Consider the following 22,096-nt stretch of genomic DNA (forward strand, 5'->3'; position numbering starts at 1 on the left):
CAAGCGCCACCCCTGAGGAAAACCGCCAAGCGCCCCTCCACCGAAATAAACACCCACTTCTCGGAAAATGATGAGGAAGGTGCCGGGGGAGGGGGGGCTGACCCCAACCCCAGTTTCTTAACTCATGACCGACTCATGACTAACCCCAACCCCAGTTCCTCAACTCATGACTGACCCCAACCCCAGTTTCTTAACTCATGACGTATTGTTTGTACTTCGCTTGCGATTTAATGCAATAAAGGCGCCTGCGAGCGGTACTCGGGGTGTCAGTCTTCGGACTGCACCCCAGTGCACTGGTATGTATGTCAATAAACTGGCCTCAGGCTTGAGTCTTTGAACTAAAATCACTGCGTGGCGTGGGTATCTTTGACCACAACAGAAGTGAAGGCATACCTGGACCCTATCTGATTGGGCCTGCAACTCCTCGACATGCTCCTTCCATGCTTCGGAACCGGTAAATGGCACCTGGGCTCCAGTGCACTTACTTGTGCCAGAATCCTGGGCGAATTGTCTATGGGACTGGGTTATCCACCGGCAGGTATGGGAATTTAAACCAATCCAGAAACCTAGCCGTTTCATCACCACTCCCTATGATTTTGCTGCTCAACATATCTGGGTGGGCATCGGAACCTTGTGGTCATTATGGCCCTTGGAACCCCTACAGCTATTTTGCCTCCACAAGCTGCATCCCGGGGAAGTATTCAATGTCTTAGATATGGCCTGTTGGGAAGGGGAAGCAATAGGGAAAGACCCAGAAGGAAAATTGTTATTTAATAAAAAGGATGGGTGCGCCCTGCCATCCATGCCTCAACTCCCTCTTCCTTTCAACCTTAACTTAACCACTGCACAAGGTAGCCGCTTCATCACCTGGCCTGGTATGCCCCAAATCTATGTGTCCCTTCACCCAGCCATCCCCCTTACTTTTGATTGGACTTCCCTCATCTCTAATCGTTTCTTAAATTTAACCTCTCTATTTTTCCTCCTCTCTAATATGTCTTACCTTCAAACCCAAATCCATGTAATAGAAATCGAATATAATAGGACAGCCAAAGCATTTCAGGCCATTTATAGATTAGGTGCTCTATGCTCTTCCCATGATATTGCGTGTTTTATCTCTAAAGAAATCACCCAACTCGCACCCAGCCTCCTCATTTCTTCAGTCTTAAAAATTCTGCTTGGTATTATCTTTGCAACCTGTTGCGGATTGTTAATTGCCGTCCTCTGTTGCTTATGTAGAATATGTCGTTTACCCCAGCTACAGCCTCAACCACCACCCAAAGCCCTATTCTTTTCCACAGATGTCACCGATCCTACACTTTATTATCCCACAGACCCGGAAATTAACCGCCTTAGTATTCATTCTGAATCTGAATACTGTCCTATGGCCTCTTTTCTAAATAAGGATAGTGATGCCTATATGGCATCAGAGGAGGGAAATTGTGGGGAAATAGAACAGGGGGGGCTTCTTTTTAATAGACAGAGCTTTGAATCTGTGGGCCCCGAAATAAACCCTCCAACAGAGATCTGTTATGCTGATAGCCTTTACACAGAGTAGGGCATGCCTAAAGCCTGAGCAAGACTGAACAACACGATTCTCTGCCAAACTCGGTCAAGGGTCATGACCAGAGGAGGGGGAGGGGCGGCAAGGAGGGAAAGAATAAAAGAATTAAAAAAAAAGCCCCAGCAGCAGCACTAATGAAATATGTTCATGACTAATGAAATATAATAACCACTTGTGTGAAGCAATAGGTAACTTTAGCTAAATGCAATTTCTTAACTCATGCAGCTTCTCCTATGGGTGATCTGTGACCCACTCCGTGATTCCAGCTATCTGCAAAAATAGCCAATCATAGATCTTCTTTAAGCGTCCCATGGTAACCCCCCTTAACCCTTCACCGAAAACCCCCGGAAAATGTGTCTTGAGAAATGTACCCAAACTGGTGCCAAGCGCCACCCCTGAGGAAAACCGCCAAGCACCCCTCTACCGAAATAAACACCCACTTCTCGGAAAATGATGAGGAAGGTGCCGGGGGGGGGGGGGGGGGGCTGACCCCAACCCGTTTCTTAACTCATGACCGACTCATGACTGACCCCAACCCCAGTTTCTTAACTCATGACGTATTGTTTGTACTTCGCTTGCGATTTAATGCAATAAAGGCGCCTGCGAGCGGTACTCGGGGTGTCAGTCTTCGGACTGCACCCCAGTGCACTGGTATGTATGTCAATAAACTGGCCTCAGGCTTGAGTCTTTGAACTAAAATCACTGCGTGGGTATTGTCGTGGTCAAAGACAACTGTGTGATTTTACAATTGTGACCTTCCCACAGACACTCTTTCTGGCCCTCCACTTCTGAGTGTGGCCCATTGTAAAATGACATGTGTACAAATACATGGCAAGTGGATGGTGAAAACGGTCATGATATTTATCTGCGCTGCTTTGAAGATATTTATAAATGTGTTTCATTGCCTCATTTTATACATTTATAATTATTTTCTCCATTCCTGAGAGTCCAAATTATGCCACTGCTTCTTTGCAGCACATGGGAAAAATTCCCAAGTCCACATTCTGAATTCACTAACATTGACTTCAACTGCGTCACTCCAGATTTACATGTGTAAATTTGATAAGAACCAGGCTCTATTCATTTTCCCTCAACAAATGTTCCTGGTGATACACTCTGTCCCCCAAGAATCCCTCCAGGAGAAGCTGATGTACGTTGCCTGGCCAACATTGACTGAATCCAGAAAGTTTGATCATCCTACAAGTTTCTCTTCATCCTTAGAGGTACTGCTCCCTCTCCCCGTGCAAGGGTCTGTAGCTATCTGCAAATATACAAGTTGACACGGACAGTTACTTCATCTGGGTGGAGAAAGAGTTGGCATCACAAATGCCAAAATAGTGCAAACAGTAGGTTTGCACTAATATCCTCTTCAGTGTGCAAGTTACTTCAGCCATTCTCATGTAAGGTGATAATTACATACAACCATATTACACTCCCCTTTCCTGCACCTCTGCCTTACTCTTTGCTGAAACACACACCAGCGGTCTTTTTCTCAGGTCTTTTTGGAAAGTCTTGCACGGGTATTGCAGAGGTATTGTGTTCATGACCATGATTAGAAACAGCTTCTTGTTAGTTACCAGGAGACAGTATCATACAACTATTCAAAATCTTTATTAATGATCTGGATGATGGGATGGATTGCACCTTCAGCAAGCTCACAGATGACACTAAGCTTCGCGGGAGAGGTAGATACACTGGAGGGTAGGGATAGGGTCCAGAGTGACCCAGACAAATTGGAGGACTGGGCCCAAAGAAATCTGATGTGGTTCAACAAGGACAAGTGCAGAGTCCTGCACTTAGGATGGAAGAATTCCATGCACCACTACAGGCTGGGGACCGATTGCCTAAGCAGCAGTTCTGCAGAAAAGGACCTGGGGATTACAGTGGATGAGAAGCTGGATATGAGTCAGCAGTGTGCCCTTGTTGCCAAGAAAGCTAACAGCATATTGGGCTGCATTAGTAGGAGCATTGCTAGCAGATTGAAGGAAGTGATTATTCCCTTCTATTTGGCATTGGTGAGACTACATCTGGAGTATTGGGTCCAGTTTTGGGCCCCCCACTAAAGAAGTGATGTGGACAAATTGGAGAGAGTCCAGAGCAGGGCAACGAAAATGATCAGAGGCTAGGACACATGACTTACGAGGAGAGGCTGTGGGAACTGGGCTTGTTTAGTCTGCAGAAGAGAAAAGTGAGGGGGGATATGAAAGCAGCCTTCAACAACTACCTGAAGTGGAGTTCCAAAGAGGATGGAGGTCGGCTGTTCTCAGTGGTGGTAGATGACAGAACAAGGAGCAATGGTCTCAAGTTGCAGTGGGGGAGGTCTAGGTTGGATATTAGGAATCACTATTTCACTAGGAGGATGGTGAAGCACTGGAATGGGTTACCTGAGGAGGTGGTGGAATCTCCATCCATAGAGGTTTTTAAGGCCTGGTTTGACAAAGTCCTGGCTGGGATGATTTAGTTGGGGTTGGTCCTGCTTTCAGCAGGCGGTTAGACTAGATGACCTCCTGAGGTCTCTTCCAACGCTAGTCTTCTATGATTCTATGCTTTTATGATTCACTGAACAAGGAGTTCATAGCATAAAACCTTTCAAAATAGTATGTGGAGTATTTCTAAAATACTTTCTAAAGCAAAAGCCATTAAGCAGTAAAATTGCCACTGCTCCTTCCTGTAGAGATTCCAACAACTCTGCTGATGGCTTTCAATATACCTGCATGTCATGAAAGTTTGACGTGTAAAATTCGTATTACAATTACAAGTTTTTGCATAATATTTACAAATCTATACTTTAGCACACACATGTCAACCCAGTCTTTCCTCTCTGATATTTGTTCAGAGATGATTTCCCAGGTTACAGTGGGACTTAAAATGTAGCTTCTGTCATTGGGATTTCTTCAAAAACTGAAAAGATCGCAATGTCTTACCCCTCATTCAGTCACTTGTCAGAAAACAAAAGTCTAGTGGTTCCCCTGTCCCTGGGTTAATAGCTGACTGTGTCTCCTCAGGTTCTGTTCTGTCAGTCTGCAGCCTGTATCTGGAGTGGTAACAGGCATTGGGATCAGTATAGAAAATATTAATTCCCTGAGCTCTCTCACTCTAGTATATAGTAACCCCAGCACCTGTTATTCAGCCAGGATGAGAGTTTGCAGGAAGTGGATTTGCAAGTCAAATGCATGAGTATTCATGGAAATGGAACTTCATTTCCCACAGTAAAATAGTCTATTGCTCTCTCTCTCTCTCTCTCTCTCTCTCTCTCTCTCTCTCTCTGACTGTCTCTGTCCTGTATTCATAAAATCCATAGCACACGGGAACGGCACTGGGACAGACATGGAGCTGAGCAGCCATAGTGAATGTGTATGTTAAGGCCAGTTGTTGGAATGTTTGCTGTGTAACTGTATTGGGTTAACTTTTGGGATGTTTATGTTACAGCTATATTGGGTGTAACCAGTATGGCTCTTCTTAGTTTGATAGCAGGCTGTTGGAAAACAAACAGGATGGGAAGGCACAGATCAAGAAAAGCCATCGCTCACTCAGCACTTCAGGGAGGTTGAGAGACAACACTGGAGCTACACGTTGGGAAGAGCCTATTTCTGGGCTCCAGCCACATCACACAGCTAGTTTTGCCAGTGCTGGGAGCCTGCCCAGAGATGGGGCATCTTTTGCTGAGAAGCTCTTCAGACTGCAAGGACAGACAGCACTGGGGAAATCTGAATGACCTGGGCCTGCCTGTGTCTGCATCAGTGTTGGAGGACTGTTACAGACTGTTCTTGGAAAAACCTCTTATTCTCCCACGTTATGCTTTATTTCTACTGTTCAGATTAAACAGTATTTTGGTTCGGTGAGGCTGGCTGGTCACTCGTCTCAGCATTAGTCACATGCTCACAAAGGGAAGAACCACAGGTCCGGAACCCACCGGGGCTTGCTGGACAAGCACAGTCCCCCCGCAGTGTGTTGTAGCCCAGGGCCCACTCTGAGGTCAGGAGGATCGCGGGATTCCACTCCATGAGAGGGCAGGTTATGAGGTCTGACATCTGGCATATGGAGACCAGAGATGGGGCAGAGATGCAGGTAGTCCTGTAACTCTGATGGGTATCTACAGGGCAGAAGTGCTGGAGCTCTCAGCCAGTCAGGAAACAAAAATATGCCCTATAGGACCTGTTACCACAGAGCAACGCAGCTCTGAATTCCTGCCTTCAGAATCGAGCCAGAGAATAAAACCTTTGAATATGCATTTGCTGGTTCAATTTCCAGGGGAAAATAAACCAGATTTCTGTGCAGCTTGAACAACCCACTGTGGAGCATGGGCATATGTAGGGGAGGGGTTCCCAAGCTACCTAGTGCTGCCTGCCCTCCAGCCCCATAACTGAGTCACCCCAACAGCCCAGCTGAGTCCTCTGCCACTGCACAGAACATCTGCAAAGGGAAACAGCTTGCAGCCTTTACACATCACTTTGCATTTTAAAGATAGTGAAACCTGCCAACGTACCCAATTCCTGCTAGAAGAGGAGCCGCTGACACCAGAGGTCTTCATCCAAAAGGACAAGGAGTCAGAGGAGAGGTTGCATAGGCAGCAGGCAGTATCTATTCACATAGGGAGGCAACTGTGTTTATGAAGCATGTTCGCACATTCCCTTGGGGGCTACTTGGCCATCAGGGAACTTCAGAGATGGGAAGGCTGCTTAGAGTAGCTGATGGGGACAATACCCCAGCCATAGATTGGGCAGGAAGTTTTGACCTTTCCATACCCTGAGTCCAGCCACAGACTCAGTCAGTGCAAACTTCATTTCTGTTGCGAGGAAGCAGCAGATGAAAACCTTCAAATTTCTGTTGTGGAGCCAAGAAGCTGCAGCTGGGCAATATCATGGGCAGCTGAGTTTTTGAGAAAAATGATCTATTTTGTATGAAAACTCCCCCTAAAATATGGATGAAAAAGAAACATTTCAGTTCCGGTCAAAATTTAAATGTGGGGAAAATCTGTTTTCTAGCCCAGCTCTAGCCTCTGTCAGCACCAGACCCCATCAGCATCCCACACTGAACAGCCCCTGGACGTTGGCTAGGGTGGCTTTGCCAGCTGTGTAACACAGACAGCCCCTGGAAATGGCCGGTCTCTAGCAGCCCATTGATCATTGGAACAATTTAAGAGCATAAGAACGGCCTTATTGAGTCATACCAATGGCCCATCTAGCCCAGTGCCGATAGTTCAGGGGGAACTAACAGATGAGTGCAATTATCGAGTGATCTGTCCCCTGCGTCTGCTCCCAGCTTCAGACTGTCAGAGGTTTAGAGACACCCAGAGCATGGAGCTTCATCCCTGATCATCTCTGCTAATAGCTCTTGATGGGCATATCCTCAGTCAACTTCTCTAGTTCTGTATTGGACCAGTTATTCTTTCGGCTTTCAGAACTTCCCCTGGCAATGAGTTCCACAGCTGACTGTACTTTGTGTAAAAAGTATATTTTTTTGTTTTAAACCTGCTGCCAACTAACTTCCTTGGGTGACCCCTGGTTCTTATGAAGGGGTAAATAACACTTCCTGATTCACTTTCTCATGATTCACAGCACTCATGATTTTATAGAACTCTTATTATATCCCTGCTTAGTCTTCTCCTTTTCCAGGCTTTTTAATGTCTCCTCATATGAAAGCTGTTCCATACCCCTAAACATTTTGTCACCCTTCTCTGTACTTTTTCAAATTCTAATATATCTTTTTTGAGATGGGATGAACAGAACTATAAAAAGTAATCAAGCTGTGGCTATACCACAGATTTATATAGATATAAATATATGATATTTTCTGTCTTATTGTCTGTCACTTTCCTTATGATTTCCAACATGAGCAGGGTGTGGAGCCCCCCAGCCCTAGTCCTTCTGCCCCAACCCCACAGCTGGAATGTCAATACCCCGCACCCCGCTCCCAGAGAAGCCCAGAGCTTCCACAGACCCCATGGCTGGAGCAATGACCCCCTCGACCCCAGATGTTGGAGGATACCCGGGCTGGCTGGAGCCCCCTCAGCCACGCTGAGCCTACTCTCCTGAGACCCCAAGTTGCCCCTCGGGAAAAGCTTGTCTCTTCCCAAAGAACCTCTGCTTTTTATATGTCCAATGCATGTTCCAGCGTAGCTGAGGAGGTGGTTGTGAAACTGTCCCCAATATTATTGTCCCCATAGTGGTATGCTTATCATATGATGATGACATAGTTATATGCATCTTGTACAAATAATGTCTTATGAGGTTTCTATGGAAAAATTTTGATTTGCAGAATATAATGATCCTATTTGTATGCCTGTATCATTTTTGCATCTGAAGTTATTAATATTGACTATGTATCTGTATTTCAAATGTAGTTGCACCTGGGTGACACCCACTAGGCAAAATTCTTACAGTCCAGACAGCCGGTTGAGAAGGGCCTATTCCAGGTAAAGGGACATTAGGGGAAACAACAGTCTCTAGGAGAAAGTTATACCCCATCCGGTGAGCCTTCCTGAGAATGCTCGGGACCGTCTATGGCTCAGCAGGGCATTCAAGGGCATGGAACCAGACCACATGACACTAAACTCCATTTTGGTACCTGTGTTTTCCTGCTATATAATGTGGGAAGTGACATCATCTCTTGGTGTCATTCCTCACACAAGAGAACTCATGAAAACACCTGAGGAACGAAGACTGAACTGGGGGAAGTGATGGTTCCAGGCTCAAGGGATTTCTAGCCTGTGTATGGAAACTTGGTGGACTGCTTGTATCATCAGTCAGGGTGAGAAATTTCTAATTCATATCCAATCTATATAGCACGTTAACCTTAGTTTGCGTTTTTGTTTATTTGCTAGGTAATCTGCTTTGATCGGATTTCTATCACTTTTAATCACTTAAATTCCATCTGTTTTAATTAGTAAACCTGTTTTATGCTTTATCTTCACCAGTGTGTTTTCAGTAAAGTGTCTGGGGAAAATCTCAGCTCTGTGTAAAAAAGCTGTTGCACATATTTCCCACATCAAGGGTAAAGCGACCTACATTAATGAGCTTATGCTCTACAGACTCCCATGCAGTGCAAGGTGGTATAATTTTGGGTTTATACTCGAGCAAGCGTGCAAGGCTGGATAGCTGGGAAATTGGCTGTTGTCTCCTGCCTGTCTTTGAATGGCTTAGGTAAAGCTCTCAGGAGGCTTGGTTGGGTGTGTGGTGCCACCTGCTGTCATGTTGGGTGATAACAGGACTTGAAGAGGCTGACTGTGTCACCAACAAAGCAGTGTAAGATAGGCCAGCCCAACTGGAGGGTTAAGGGGCAGAGCGGTTCCCAGAGCGCCCAGACTGCACCCTGGGGGTGACAACCTGTCACTTGTGTTACTCAGGTTCCTGGTTTTATCAGTAATCTCCATGAAGCGCAGCGAGATTACTGAAGAAGCTGAGTAGCACATAATGCCTCCTCACCTACCCTGGAACCTGCATGGTTCCCTGTGCGAACCCTGCAACTGCTCGGCAGTGGCCACAGCTGCACCCGGGGAGGCTTAGCCTGTCCTGGCCTATTATATGCACCACCTCTGGTTCCTAACATTCTGTTCGCTTTTTTGACTGACGCTGCACACTGAGCGGATGTTTTCAGAGAACTATCCACAATGACGCCAAGATCTCTTTTTTGAGCGGCAACAGCTAATTTGGAAATATCATTTTGTCTGTACAGTTGGGATTAGGTTTTTCCAATGTGCGTTTTTTTTGCATTCATCAACACTGAATTTGATCTGCCATTTTGTTGCCCAATCTCCAAGTTATGTGAGATCCCACTGTAACTCTTCACAGTCTACTTTCCTATTATATATGTTGAATAATCTGATCTCATCTGCAAATTTTGCCACCTCATTGCTTACCCCTTTTTCCAGTTCATTTATGAATATGTAGAACAGCACTAGCACCACTCCAGACCTCAGGATGACCCCACGATTTACTTCTCTCCATTCTGAAAACTGACTATTTATTCCTACCCTTTTTTTCCTATCTTTTAACCGGTTACTTATCCAGGAGAGACCCTTCCTTCTGTTCCCATGACTGCTTACTTTTCTTAAGAGCCTTTGGTGAGGGACTTTGTCAAAGTTTTTCTAAAAATCCTAGTACAGTATATCATCTAGATCACCCTTGCACACAGCTTTGTTAGTCCGCTCAAAGAATTCTAATAGATTGGTGAGGTATGATTTCCCTTTGCAAAAGACATGTTGACTGCTCCACAGCAAATGATGTTCATGTCACAACCAGCCGCTCCAGGCCCTGTTAGCATCCAACATGACAGTAGTTGGTGCTGAAATCCAACTGAGCTACCTGAGTGCTTTACCTAGGTAACTTAAGGACAAAAGGAGAAAACAGACAATTTCCCATCTCCCCAGGCTTGCACCCTTGCTAATGTATAAACCCAGAATTATGCCAACTTGTACTACACAGGGATCTGCAGAATGCATACTCCTTAATATAGGTGGCTTTACCCTCGATGTGGGAAAGATATGCAAAAACTTTATTATAGAGCTGAGATTTTCCAAGACATTTCACACAAAACACACTGGTTATGATAAAACATAAAAAAAGTTTATTAATTAGAGAAAGATAGATTTTAAGTCATTATAAGTGTTAGCAAGCAGATCCAAGCAGATTATGTAGCAAATAAATAAAAATGCAAATTAAGCCTAAAATACTAGATAGACTGGATATGAATTAGCCATTTCTCACCCTGCCTGGTGATACAAGCAGTCCACCATGTTTTCATACACAGGCTAGAAATCCCTTTAGCTTGGGATCAGCACTTCCCCTGTTCAGACTTTTTTCTTCAGTTGTTTCCAGGAGATCTTTTGTGTGGGGAGTGAGGGCAAGAGAGGATGTCACTCCCCACCTTGTATAGTTTTTCAATATGGTGAGAACCCTTTGTTTCAAGCCCAGATGGTGGAAAAATACAGGTACCAAAATGGAGTTCTGTGGCATATGGTCTGGTCCCATGACCTTGCAGGCCCTGCTGAGTCACAGCAGCCATTACTCATAGGCTGGCTGAAACGACACAGGAAGGCTAGGCTCTTGCATGGTCCGTAGTCTTTGTTGATGAGCCATCAGCACTGTCTATCTTCTTCATTGTTGTCCTTGAAAGGCTACTTGAGGGTGTTACCCAGAGTAAGCACATTTAAAATACACATTCATAGTTATCAAATAGGATAATCATAATCTGCTAATCGGAACTTTTCCAATGACACCTCTCAAGACATATCTTGTACCAGATGCATCATAATGATGTCATAATCATCTCATAATCATATCACTATGACGAATATGGGGTGCAGCATCACAACCTCCTCTACTGACACCTCGATGTGGGGAGTTCCTCAGATTTGTAACCTGAAAAGAATAGCTCAGGTGTGGGAATCTCCCTCTCATCCTCTGCACTGAAGACTAAGACAAAACAGTCATCTATCCTCTGCACAACAGCCTCATCTTTCTTCAGTGCTCCTTAAGATCTGCAATTTTGCAGTAGCCCCACTCATTGTTTGGCTGGCTTACTGCTTCTAATGTACGTTAAGACATTGCTCTTAATTTTTGTCTTTTTCTCATTGCTTTTCAGATCTCTTACACTAGGTACTCGGTATCGCTAAGCCCCTTCATTAAGTGTGAGTCACTTGATTTAGAAATAATGAGATTTTAAAATACACTAATGTGGGGTTCATGTTCACTTGGCTTTGGTTTCTGAGCCATTGGGGTCACTTGCTTCAGGTTTTCTAGATTTTCTTCAGGTCACTTGTTTAATAAACTTTTTAAAGAAAGCCAAAAGCTGAGAATCCAGCACAGTGTCGTCATTGCAGAAGTTGGGGATTCCAGAAAGACAGCAAATAGTGTGAGACTCCCAATAAAATCCAAAGAGGTGGCACTTCTGGCCATATCTTAAGTGGAACACCCAATAACAAAGGTACTGAGAGTTGGTTAATTGACATTTCTTCTCACACAGACATAACAGTGACAGGCTCACAGAGTCACTGGGTACCTGAGACACAGCTCAGAGGTAAGCAAGGCCAATCAGATTGTTGATACATAGGGTCGTGACCCAAGCCCAGCTCCAAATGCCTGCTGCTAACTCCCTATTGGACACAAAAAACCCTGATCCAGCTACCCACAAACTTGGTGATGATGGAAATTTATGTGCAGGGAGTGAGGTCTATCTCCAGCACTCATTGCTCACGGAGCAGATGGGGGTCAGGATCAGACCAAGGGTCAGCCCAACAGGACTCAATTTGGCCAGGCAACACTCTAGAGGTCCTTCGCTCTCTGGAAGCACATCCTGATTCTCCCCACTACAACCAAGCTGCAGGAGTGGCCCAGAACTCCAACATCAAAGGGTGCTGTGCTAATGGCAGACCTCATCATGAAGGGTTGTTGGGAAGAGTTCAGGTTCTCCACCCAGTACCTGAAATCATTCTTATGAGAGCTGAAATCTTTCTGATGAACACAAGCTATGCACAGACATGTCATTGGGCTCAATACGGTTGTAACTGGGTGAAATCAAGTAGAGTGCCCCAAGGGTCGGTCCTGGGGCCGGTTTTGTTCAATATCTTCATTGATCTGGAGGATGGCGTGGACTGCACTCTCTGCAACTTTGCAGATGACACTAAACTGGGAGGAGTGGTAGATATGCTGGAGGGTAGGGATAGGATACAGAGGGACCTAGTCAAATTAGAGGATTGGGCCAAAAGAAACCTGATGAGGTTCAACAAGGACAAGTCCAGAGTCCTGCACTTAGGACGGATGAATCCCATTCACTGTTACAGACTAGGGACCAAATGGCTAGGAAGCAGTTCTGCAGAAAAGGACCTAGTGGTTTCAGTGGACGAGAAGCTGGATATGAGACAATAGTGTGCCCTTGTTGTCAAGAAGGCTAACGGCATTTTGAGCTGTATAAGTAGGGGCATTGCCAGCAGATCGAGGGACGTGATCATTCCGTGCTTCACCTAAGCCACTCAAAGACAGGCAGGAGACAACAGCCAATTTCCCAGCTCTCCAGCCTTGCACGCTTGCTCGAGTATAAACCCAAAATTATACCACCTTGCACTGCACAGCAGTCTGTAGAGCATAAGCTCATTAATATTGGTCACTTTCTCCTTGGTGTGGGAAATATGTGCAACAGCTTTTTTACACAGAGCTGAGATTTTCCCCACACACTTTACTCAAAACACACTGGTAAAGATAAAGCATAAAACAGGTTTATTAATTTAAAAAATTCGGATTTTAAGTGATTAAAAGTGATAGAAATCCGATCAAAGCAGATTACCTAGCAAATACACAAAAACGCAAACTAAGGTTAACGTGCTATATAGATTGGATATGAATTAGAAATTTCTCACCCTGACTGATGATACAAGCAGTCCACCAAGTTTCCATACACAGGCTAGAAATCCCTTGAGCCTGGGCCTAGCATTTCTCCCAGTTCAGTCTTCGTTCCTCAGGTTTTTCCAGGAGTTCTCTTGTGTGGTGAGTGAGGCCAAGAGATGATGTCACTCCCCACATTATATAGCTGGAAAATACAGGTACCAAAATGGAGTTTAGTGTCATGTGGTTTGGTTCCATGCCCTTGAATGTCCTGCTGAGTCATAGCAGGCATTATCCACAGACGGTCCCGAGTGTTCTCAGGAAGGCTTACCAGATGGGATATAACCTGCTCCTAGAGACTCTTGTTTCCCCTAATGTCCCATTACCTGGAACAGGGCCTTCTCAACCGGCTGTCTAGACTGTACGAATTTTGCCTAGTGGGTGTCACCCAGGTACAACTACATATGAAATACAGATACATAGTCAATATTAATAACATCGGATGCAAAAATGATACAGATATACAAATAGGATAATCATATTCTGCAAATCATACTTTTTCCATAGAAACCTCATAAGACTTTTTTTTTACAAGATGTATATAACTGTGTCATAATCATATGATAAGCATACCACTATGATTAATATCGGGGACAGTTTCACAACCACCTCCTCAGCTACCCTGGAACCTGCATTGGACATATTAAATGCTGAGGTTCTTTGGGAAGAGACAAGCTTTTCCCATGGAGTGACTCGGGGTCTCAGGAGAGTAGGCTCAGCGTGGCTGAGGGGCTGCAGCCAGCCCAGGTATCCTCCAACATCCAGGGTGGAGGGGCTCATTGCTCCAGCCATGGGGTCTGTGGAAGCTCTGGGCTTCTCTGGAAGCGGGGGAGAGGGGTGTCAACACTCCGGCTGTGGGGGTGGGGCAGAAGGACTGGGGCCGGGGGGCTCCACCCACCACTCTTGTTGCAAATGGTAAGGAAAGGGATAGATAATAAGAGAAAATATCATGATGCCTCTATATAAATCCGTGGTATACCCACACCTTGATTACTTTTTGTAGTTCTGTTCATCCCATCTCAAAAAAGATATATTAGAATTTGAAAAAGTACAGAGAAAGGTGATAAAAATGTTTAGGGGTATGGAACAGTTTCTATATGAGGAGACATTTAAAAGCCTGTAACTTTTCAGCTTGGAAAAAGAGAAGACTAAGCGGGGATAAAATAGAGGTTTATATAATCATGAGTGCTGTGGAGAAAGTGAATCAGGAAGTGTTCTTTACCCCTTCATAAGAACCAGGGGTCACGCAAGGAAATTAATGGGCAGCAGGTTTAAAACAAACAAAAGAAAGACCTTTTTACACAAAGTACAGTCAGCTGTGGAACTCATTGCCAGGGGATGTTCTGAAAGCCAAAAGAATAACTGGTCCAATACAGAACTAGATAAGTTTCATACAAAATAGATCATTTTAACCTGAAAGCTCAGCTGCCATGATATTGCCCAGCTGCAGCTCCTTGGATCCACAACAGAAATGTGAGGCTTTTCATCAGCTGCTGCCTCGCAACATACATGAAGTTTGAACTGACTGAGTCTGTGGCTGGACTCAGGGTATGGAAAGGTCAAAATCTCCTGCCCAGTCTATGGCTGGGGTATTGTGTTCATCAGCTACTCTAAGCAGCCTTCCCATCTCTGTGCAGCCCCCTCCACTCTGTACAATGCCCCTTCGGCAGATCCTGTGGGAAGTGGCTACTGTGACAGGCCCTGGTAGCACATCTCTGATGAACCTGTGCTACCAGGGTGCTGGGGAGGGTCCTAAAGCAATTGTGAAGGCACAGAGATTGTGCGTGGGTGGGCCTAGCTACCAGTGGATCACTGAGATCTGTGCATAACTTTGGGGATCCCTAGATCGTGGGTCCTGCCTTTCATTACTCGGAGAGAAGGGAAGGGACCTCGACTCCTGGAACGATGTGATGGAAATTTCTATGTACGGAGTTTTGTGAAATGGCCCTTTCCTGGCCTGCACCCTGGGTTTGTAATGTAGGAAAGGGGGCTGCCAGGGAAAAAGCTGGTCCTATATTATAAATTATAATTATTATTATTTTATTTATGCAAGATCACAGTTGTGAGAGCATCATCGTTACCACTCACCACCCCCAAAGTCGCCATGTGACTAATCAGAACCATACGAACAGTGATGACAAGCCCAGATTCCAGGAATAGAGCCTGCAGCAGGGCTTGCGCTGCAGCCCAGTTGTGTAGCCTCACTGCACATCCCCTATGATTTGGCTTCCGCAGTTTGCCTTTGGCTGTGACAGGGTTAAAGCTGGTGCACACGAAGACAACAGCTTATGTTCCCTGATGGCCAAGTGGCCCCCAAGGGAATGTGCAGGCATGCTTCATAAAGACAGTTGCCTCCGTATCTGAACAGATACTGCCTGCTTCCCATGCAACCTCAGCTCTGACTTCTTGTCCTTTTGGGTGAAGACCTCTGGTGTCAGCAGCTCCCCTTCTAGCAGGAATTGGGTACCTTGGCAGGTTTCACTATCTTTAAAATGCAAAGTGATGTGTAAAGGCTGCAAGCTGTTTCCATTGGCACATGTTCTGTGCAGCGGCAGAGGACTCAACTGGGCTGTCGGGGTGACTCAGTGACAGGGCTGGAGGGCAGGCAGCACTAGGTAGCTTGGGAACCCCTCCCCTACATCTGCCCATGCTCCACAGTGGGTTGTTCAAGCTACACAGAAATCTGACATTCAAAGTGAGCTCGGAGTGTTAAAACCCCAAAACCCCGAGTCAGGATTTCTCCAGTGGTCCTATTTCTAGAGGTGCCGTGTGCTCTGGGCCCGATCCTGCCAGGGGCTGAGCGAGAGGAGACCCCACGGAATATCAGTGATTAGTTCCCAATCGCCTCAGGTTTATTTGCTCCTGGAAATTGAACCAGCAAATGCATTTTCAAAGGTTTTATTCTCTGGCTCGATTGTGAAGGCAGGAATTCAGAGCTGTGTTGCTCTGTGGAAATAGGTGTGTAGCGTGGTGGTCCCCCGCTCCTGCCTGGAAGGGCTTAAAACAGCCCTGGCAGAGGGCTGCAGCTCTAAAAACTGGGCTGATTGGGGAAGCAGCCACAGCTGGGCCATGCCTCAATCAGGCCTCAGCTGGCCTGTATAAAAAGGCTGGGAGCCGGGCACTCAACAGTCTCGCTTTGTGTTCAGAGAGAGAAGGACTTGGCTGCAGTGAGCTAGAGACAGGGTACCTGAGTGGAGCGGGGCTGGGGAGCTCCAGCCTGGAAAGCCCCAGGCTGTGGCCTAGCAGAAGGCCAAGAGGTACTGGGGGTTGCAGAGGGCAGCCCAGGGATAGGCCAAGGCAGCAGGTCCAAACCCTCCTTGCCAGTGACGAGTAGGCTGATACTGCAGTCTGCCCCAGGTGTGGGGCTAGATGATGACTAGCAGTAGCCTGATACTGAGGTGAGGTGGGGATAGTGGGTGGGGGTTCCCCATGGAGGGGAGACCCTAAGACTGTGGGGTTACTGCCAGGGGGCAACACCCCAGGTACAAGGGCACTGGGGTCCAGGGAGGGTCACGGGGGCCAGAGGACAGGCGGATCACTGGCCTGCAGAGGGTGCTCTGGGCTAGAAATCGAGCTAATTCCCAGAAGAGACCAGCAGGAGGCGCCGCAGGGGTGAGTCCACTGCTCTACAAGGTCCTGTAGGGCATATTTCTGTTTCCTGACTGGCTGAGGCCTCCAGCACTTCTGCCCTGTAGTTACCCCTCAGAGTTACAGGACTACCTGAATGTCTGTCCACGCTCTGGTCTCCAGATGTCAGGCCTCGTAACCTTCCCTCTCATGCGGTGGCATCCCACAAGCCTCCCATCCTCAGACTGGGCCCTGGGTTTCAACACACTGTGGGTGGAGTTGGCCAGCAGGTCCCAGTGGGTTTCACACTTGTGGTTCCTCCCTTTGTTAGCATGTGACTAATACTGAGATGAGTGACCAGCCAGCCTTCTTGAACCAGAACACTCTTTAGTCTGAACAGTAGGAATAAAGCATAACATGGGAGAATAAGATGGTTTTCCAAGAACAGTTTGTATATGTCTCTGACCCCAAGTCCCCCCCCCTTTGATGCAGACACAGGCAGGCCAAGGGCCTTCAGATTTCCCCAGTGGTGTCTGTCCTGTCAGTCTGAAGAGCTTCTCAGCAAAAGCTGCCCCATCTCTGGACAGACTCCCAGCACTGGCAAAACAAGCTGTGTAATGTGGCTGGAGCCCGGAAATAGGCTCTTCCCAGCTTGTAGCTCCAGTGTCGTATCTCAACCTCCCTGAAGTGCTGAGTGAGCGATGGCTTTTCTTGATCTCCTCCTTCCCATCCTGTTTGTTTTCCTGCAGCCTGCTATTAAACTAAGGGCAGGTCTTCACTACCCGCCAGATCAGCGGGTAGTGATCGATCTATCGGGGGTCGATTTATCACGTCTAGTGTAGACGTGATAAAATCGATCCCCGATTGCACTCCCCATCGACTCCGGAACTCCAGCTTGCGAGAGGCGGAAGCGGAGTCGACGAGGGAGCGGCAGCCTGTAGCGGTGCATAGGATTCTTCCATCTTAAGTGCAGGACTTTGCACTTGTCCTTGTTGAACCTCATCAGATTTCTTTGGGCCCAATCCTCCAATTTGTCTAGGACACTGGAGGGTAATGATAGGATCCAGAGTGAATCTACCTCTCCCCCCAGATTAGTGTGATCTGAGGGTGCAATCCATCCCTTCATCCAGATGATTAATAAAGCAGTTGAATAGTTGTATGATATTGTCTCCTGTTAACTAACAAGAAGCTGTTTCTAATCAGAGTCATGAACATAATATCTCTGCAATATCTGTGAAAGACTTTCCATAAGTCTGTGTTTCAGCAAAGAGTAGAGCAGAGATGCAGGAAAGGGGAGTGTAATAGTGGCTGTATGTAGTTTTCACGATTAGCTGTTACACGAGCATGTCTGAAGTCACTTGCACACTGAAGAGGATATTAGTGCAAACCTACTGTTTGCACTATTCACACATTTGTGATGCCAATCGCTTGCCCACCCAGATAAAGTAACTGTCTGTGTCAGCTTGTATCTTTGCTGATAGCTACAGACCCTTGCACGGGGAGAAGGAGCAGTTCCAGTGAGAATGAAGAGAAACCTGTAGGATGATCAGACTTTCTGGATTCAGTCAACATTGGACAGGCAAAGCACTTCAGCGTCTCCTGGAGGGATTCTTGGGGGTCAGAGTGTATCACCGGGAGCATTTGTTTAGGGAAAATGAATAGAGCCTGGTTCTTACTGAATTTACACATGTAAATCTGGAGTGATGCCGTTGAAATCAGTTAGTAAATTCAGAACGTGGCCCTGGGAATTTATCCCATGTGCTGCAAAGATGCAGTGGCATCATTTGGACTCTCAGGAGTCAAGAAAATAATTAAATAATTTACATCTCTACCCCGCTATAGCGCAACCCGATATAACACGGTAAAGCAGCGCTCTGTGGGGGTGGGGCTGTGCACTCCGGTGGATCAAAGCAAGTTCGATATAATGCGGTTTCACCTAAAACACGGTAAGATTTTTTGGCTCCCGAGCACAGCGTTCTATCGAGGAAGAGGTCTGTGTGTGTGTATAAATAATGAGGCAATGAAACACATTTATAAATATCTTCAATGCAGCACAGATAAATATCATGACCGTTTTCACAATCCACTTGCCATGTGTTTGTATACATGTCATGATACAATGGGCCACACTCAGAAGTGGAGGGCCAGAAAGGGTGTCGGTGGGAAGGTCACAATTGTAAAATCACACACTGCTCAAGTAGGCTGCGGAACTCCCAGCCACAGGATATGGATGGGGCAAAGAGCTTAGCCGGATTCATAGAGGGACTGGACGTTTATATGGGTAACCAGAAAATCTAAATACACTAGTAAGGACTGATTTGAAAACCCTTCGAATGGCTCTAAGCCTTCCTGATTTACACCACAAAATATCTCTAACTAGTGGCTGTCATGGGTAAATTTTGGGAGCAGGTTATCACATGGGTACCTATTGCAGGGCTCCTTCCTCTGAAGCATGTGGAACTGGCCCGTGGATACTGGGGTAGATGGACTACAGGTCTGATTCAGTCTGGCAATGCCTATCTTGACATCGCTGGTGTAAATCCAAGACTTTGTTTTTTTTTATTTTTTCTTTAGCTCCTGGGAGTCTCCAGACTTTTAATGAGAGCAGGAAGATGTCTCATTAAATAACATCTAGTTTCCTGTTCTTTTTCCTTTCAGGAAGGAAAGTTCAAAACTCCTTGGATCTGCCCAGTACATAATGTCAGCTGTCAATGACACCAAATTCAAATTCACAGTGTTCCTTCTCACCGGGATACCTGGGCAAGAACACATCCACAATCTCTGGATCTCTCTCCCCTTGTGCTTAATATATGTTATTTCAATATTAGGAAATGCAGTCATTCTGTTCATTATAAAAACAGATCCAAGCCTCCATGAGCCCATGTACATTTTCCTTTCCATGTTGGGCATCACAGACCTTGGCTTATTGATATCCACCATGCCGACGATACTGGGCATATTCTTGTTTAACTCTAGGGAGATCAGTTTTGATGCCTGTTTTGCCCAGTTGTTCTTTATCCAGTCATTTCAATGCATTGAATCCTCCGTGCTCTTGTTGATGGCCTTTGACCGCTTCATCGCAATCCGTGACCCGCTGAGATATGCCTCCATCTTAACCCTGCCGAGAATAGGCAAGATGGGACTGGTGTGTGTGCTAAGAGGGGTGGCTGTAATGCTCCCACTCCCCCTTCTCCTGAAACGGTTCCAATTCTGTCAAGCCAATGTCCTCTCCCATGCTTACTGCATGGACCAAGAGGTCATGATGATGGCTTGTTCGGATACCAGTGTCAATAATATCTATGGCTTGTTTATTACAGTCCTAACGGTGGTGTTGGACTTGCTGCTCATCTTCCTCTCTTATGTGATGATCCTCAAAACAGTGCTGAGCATTGCGTCCTACAAGGAGTTCCTCAGGGCCCTAAACACCTGCCTCTCCCACCTCTGTGCCGTCCTGGTCTTCTACACGCCAGAGTTCAGCCTGACTTTGATACACAGATTCGGGAAGGGCTCTTCTCCCTTGCTTCCGATTGTCCTGGGCTATTGCAATCTGCTGGTTCCTCCTCTAATTAACCCATTCGTGTACAGCATGAAAAGCAAATACCTTCGTTCGAGGATAATCAGGGTCTGCGTGAAGTGAAGGGTCAGTTTATCACCCGGTCCATGTGTTGGTGGCAAAGGAAACAACAAACACAGGACATGGTGATTTATTACATCCTGGACCCTTATATCTGTGATGACATGAACTACTGATCTCCACTGTGTACAGTCAGGTTCAAATGGGGTCTAAGGCCTGAAGCAAAGGTATAGGGGTTGTTTCCACCCACTGTTGAGGAAGGACAGTGCACTGGGGATATAGACCAAATCAGGCAAGAGCATTTACAAAGTGACTGTGTCCGTGGAGAGCCAGGGAAGGGGTAGGATGTTGGCCCATAAAGAATCATATCAGTGGCTGCTCCACCTTCAGAATTCCTGACAATACTCTTAATAAAGAGAAGGGACATGGATGTTGTTTCCCATTACACCTGGCCTGTCAGTGTCTTGTTTCTGGTTAAACATCCTTAGGCCATGAAAAAAGCTGCAGAGCTGTTTCACGGTCACATTTCTGCCCTCCCTGAGTGCCTTGGGTGCTGCGTGATCCATGAGGGCTGCGCCAGATGTGGATAGGGGCTATTCAATGGGCACGGACACTCACCCTTCCCCTACGCCCTCAGCCCGGTGCTTGCAACTGAGTCATGTCAGAGACCTGATTATTGCAGGCGCCACAAGAAAATCCATTCAGGTAGCCCCCCCAACACCACCAATTGTGGCCCTTCACACAGCACACCTGCTAAGCTCACTCCACATGGAAGCAGAGCAGAACTGTGTGTGTGAGTGAGGGTCTGACACACAGGTGTCCCGGCAAGAGACTCAGGCCAATATTGCCCTCCATTTTTGCTGCTCGAGCAATGCAAAGGAGTGGAAAAGGACCTCAATTCCCCAACAGAGTCATGGCTATCTCCTGTCTCAGTCCAGCCCATTCAGTGTAGGATGACCACCTTCTCAAAAGGGAAAAGCAAGACACATGCAGTAGCCCTGTCCCCTCCATGGCCTCACCCCTGGCCCTCTTTCCCCCCCCCCCCCCGAACTCCCACCTCCTGCTCCTTCTCTTCCACCGAGTGACCAGACTGGACTTCAGAGCCAGGCCGTGGTACAAGAAACCCCAGGGATCAAGTGCCGTTCTGGGGAACCTCAGACGCTCCACCTGACCCTTTCAGGGGATGTGGCCTCGGGGGGAAATTGAAAGGGGGTTTGCTAAAGATCTCATCCCCCCAAAAGTGAAAAGGGGGGCTCTGTCCATGAGCAAGTGTGGATTGGCACCACAGGGAATTCAGGACAAATGCTGTTACGGAGTCTTTCAGCCCACACTAGGACTTAAACTCTTCATTTTGGGACTCTCCTGTCCAATTCAGGATGTGTGGTCCACCCTAATTCAGTGGCCATTAGAGGTGGCATCTTGGGTACTGTCCCTTTTATGGATAGGAGAGAATAGAGGGGTCAGTGAACCGTTGATCTGGGGTGTGACCCTTTAAGATTCCTGTGACATTTGGAGCTGACAGAAGCTTTGTAGAGCCAGCTAGTTGGAGGGAGGAACATGGGCCCGGGGAATAAAGTTTTGGGAAATCCCAGGTTACTGGCAAGGGCCTTGTAGGGCAGGGCATGTCTCCCTTCACTCCATGCGATCATCTAGTCTGACCTCCTGCAGAATTTCACACAGGTACCCCCATATTGAGCCCAATGACATGTCTGTGCACAGCTTGTGTTCATCAGAGAGATTTCAGCTCTGTTTGTCTTATTAGATGATTTCTGGTAGTGTGTGGAGAACCTGAACTCTTCCCAACAACCCTTCGTGATGAGGTCTGTCATTAGCACAGCCCCCTTTGACGTTGGAGTTCTGGGCCACTCCTGCAGCTCGGCTGTATAGCGGGGAATCAGGATGTGCTTCCAGAGAGCGTTAGAGTGTTACCTGGCCAAACAGAGTCCTGTTGGGCTGCCCCTTGGTCTGATCCTGACCCCCATCTGCTCCGTGAGCAATGAGCACTGGAGATGGACC

General features: G+C 46.7%; 1 protein-coding gene across 1 annotated transcript; it reads left to right on the forward strand.

The window, feature by feature from the left end:
* The first annotated feature begins 19,204 nt into the window (after positions 1-19,204).
* Positions 19,205-20,143, forward strand: LOC135873030 (olfactory receptor 51G2-like). Its single transcript, XM_065397499.1, has one exon. The coding sequence runs from the start codon at positions 19,205-19,207 to the stop codon at positions 20,141-20,143; it is 939 nt and encodes a 312-aa protein (XP_065253571.1).
* Positions 20,144-22,096: the final 1,953 nt, after the last annotated feature.

Source organism: Emys orbicularis, chromosome 1 (genome assembly GCF_028017835.1).
Source record: "Emys orbicularis isolate rEmyOrb1 chromosome 1, rEmyOrb1.hap1, whole genome shotgun sequence".
Taxonomy (NCBI): Eukaryota; Metazoa; Chordata; order Testudines; family Emydidae; genus Emys; species Emys orbicularis.

Bases quoted from the DNA above. Each gene is read 5' to 3' on its own strand.
- LOC135873030 (XM_065397499.1), top strand. From the start codon at position 19,205: ATGTCAGCTGTCAATGACACCAAATTCAAATTCACAGTGTTCCTTCTC.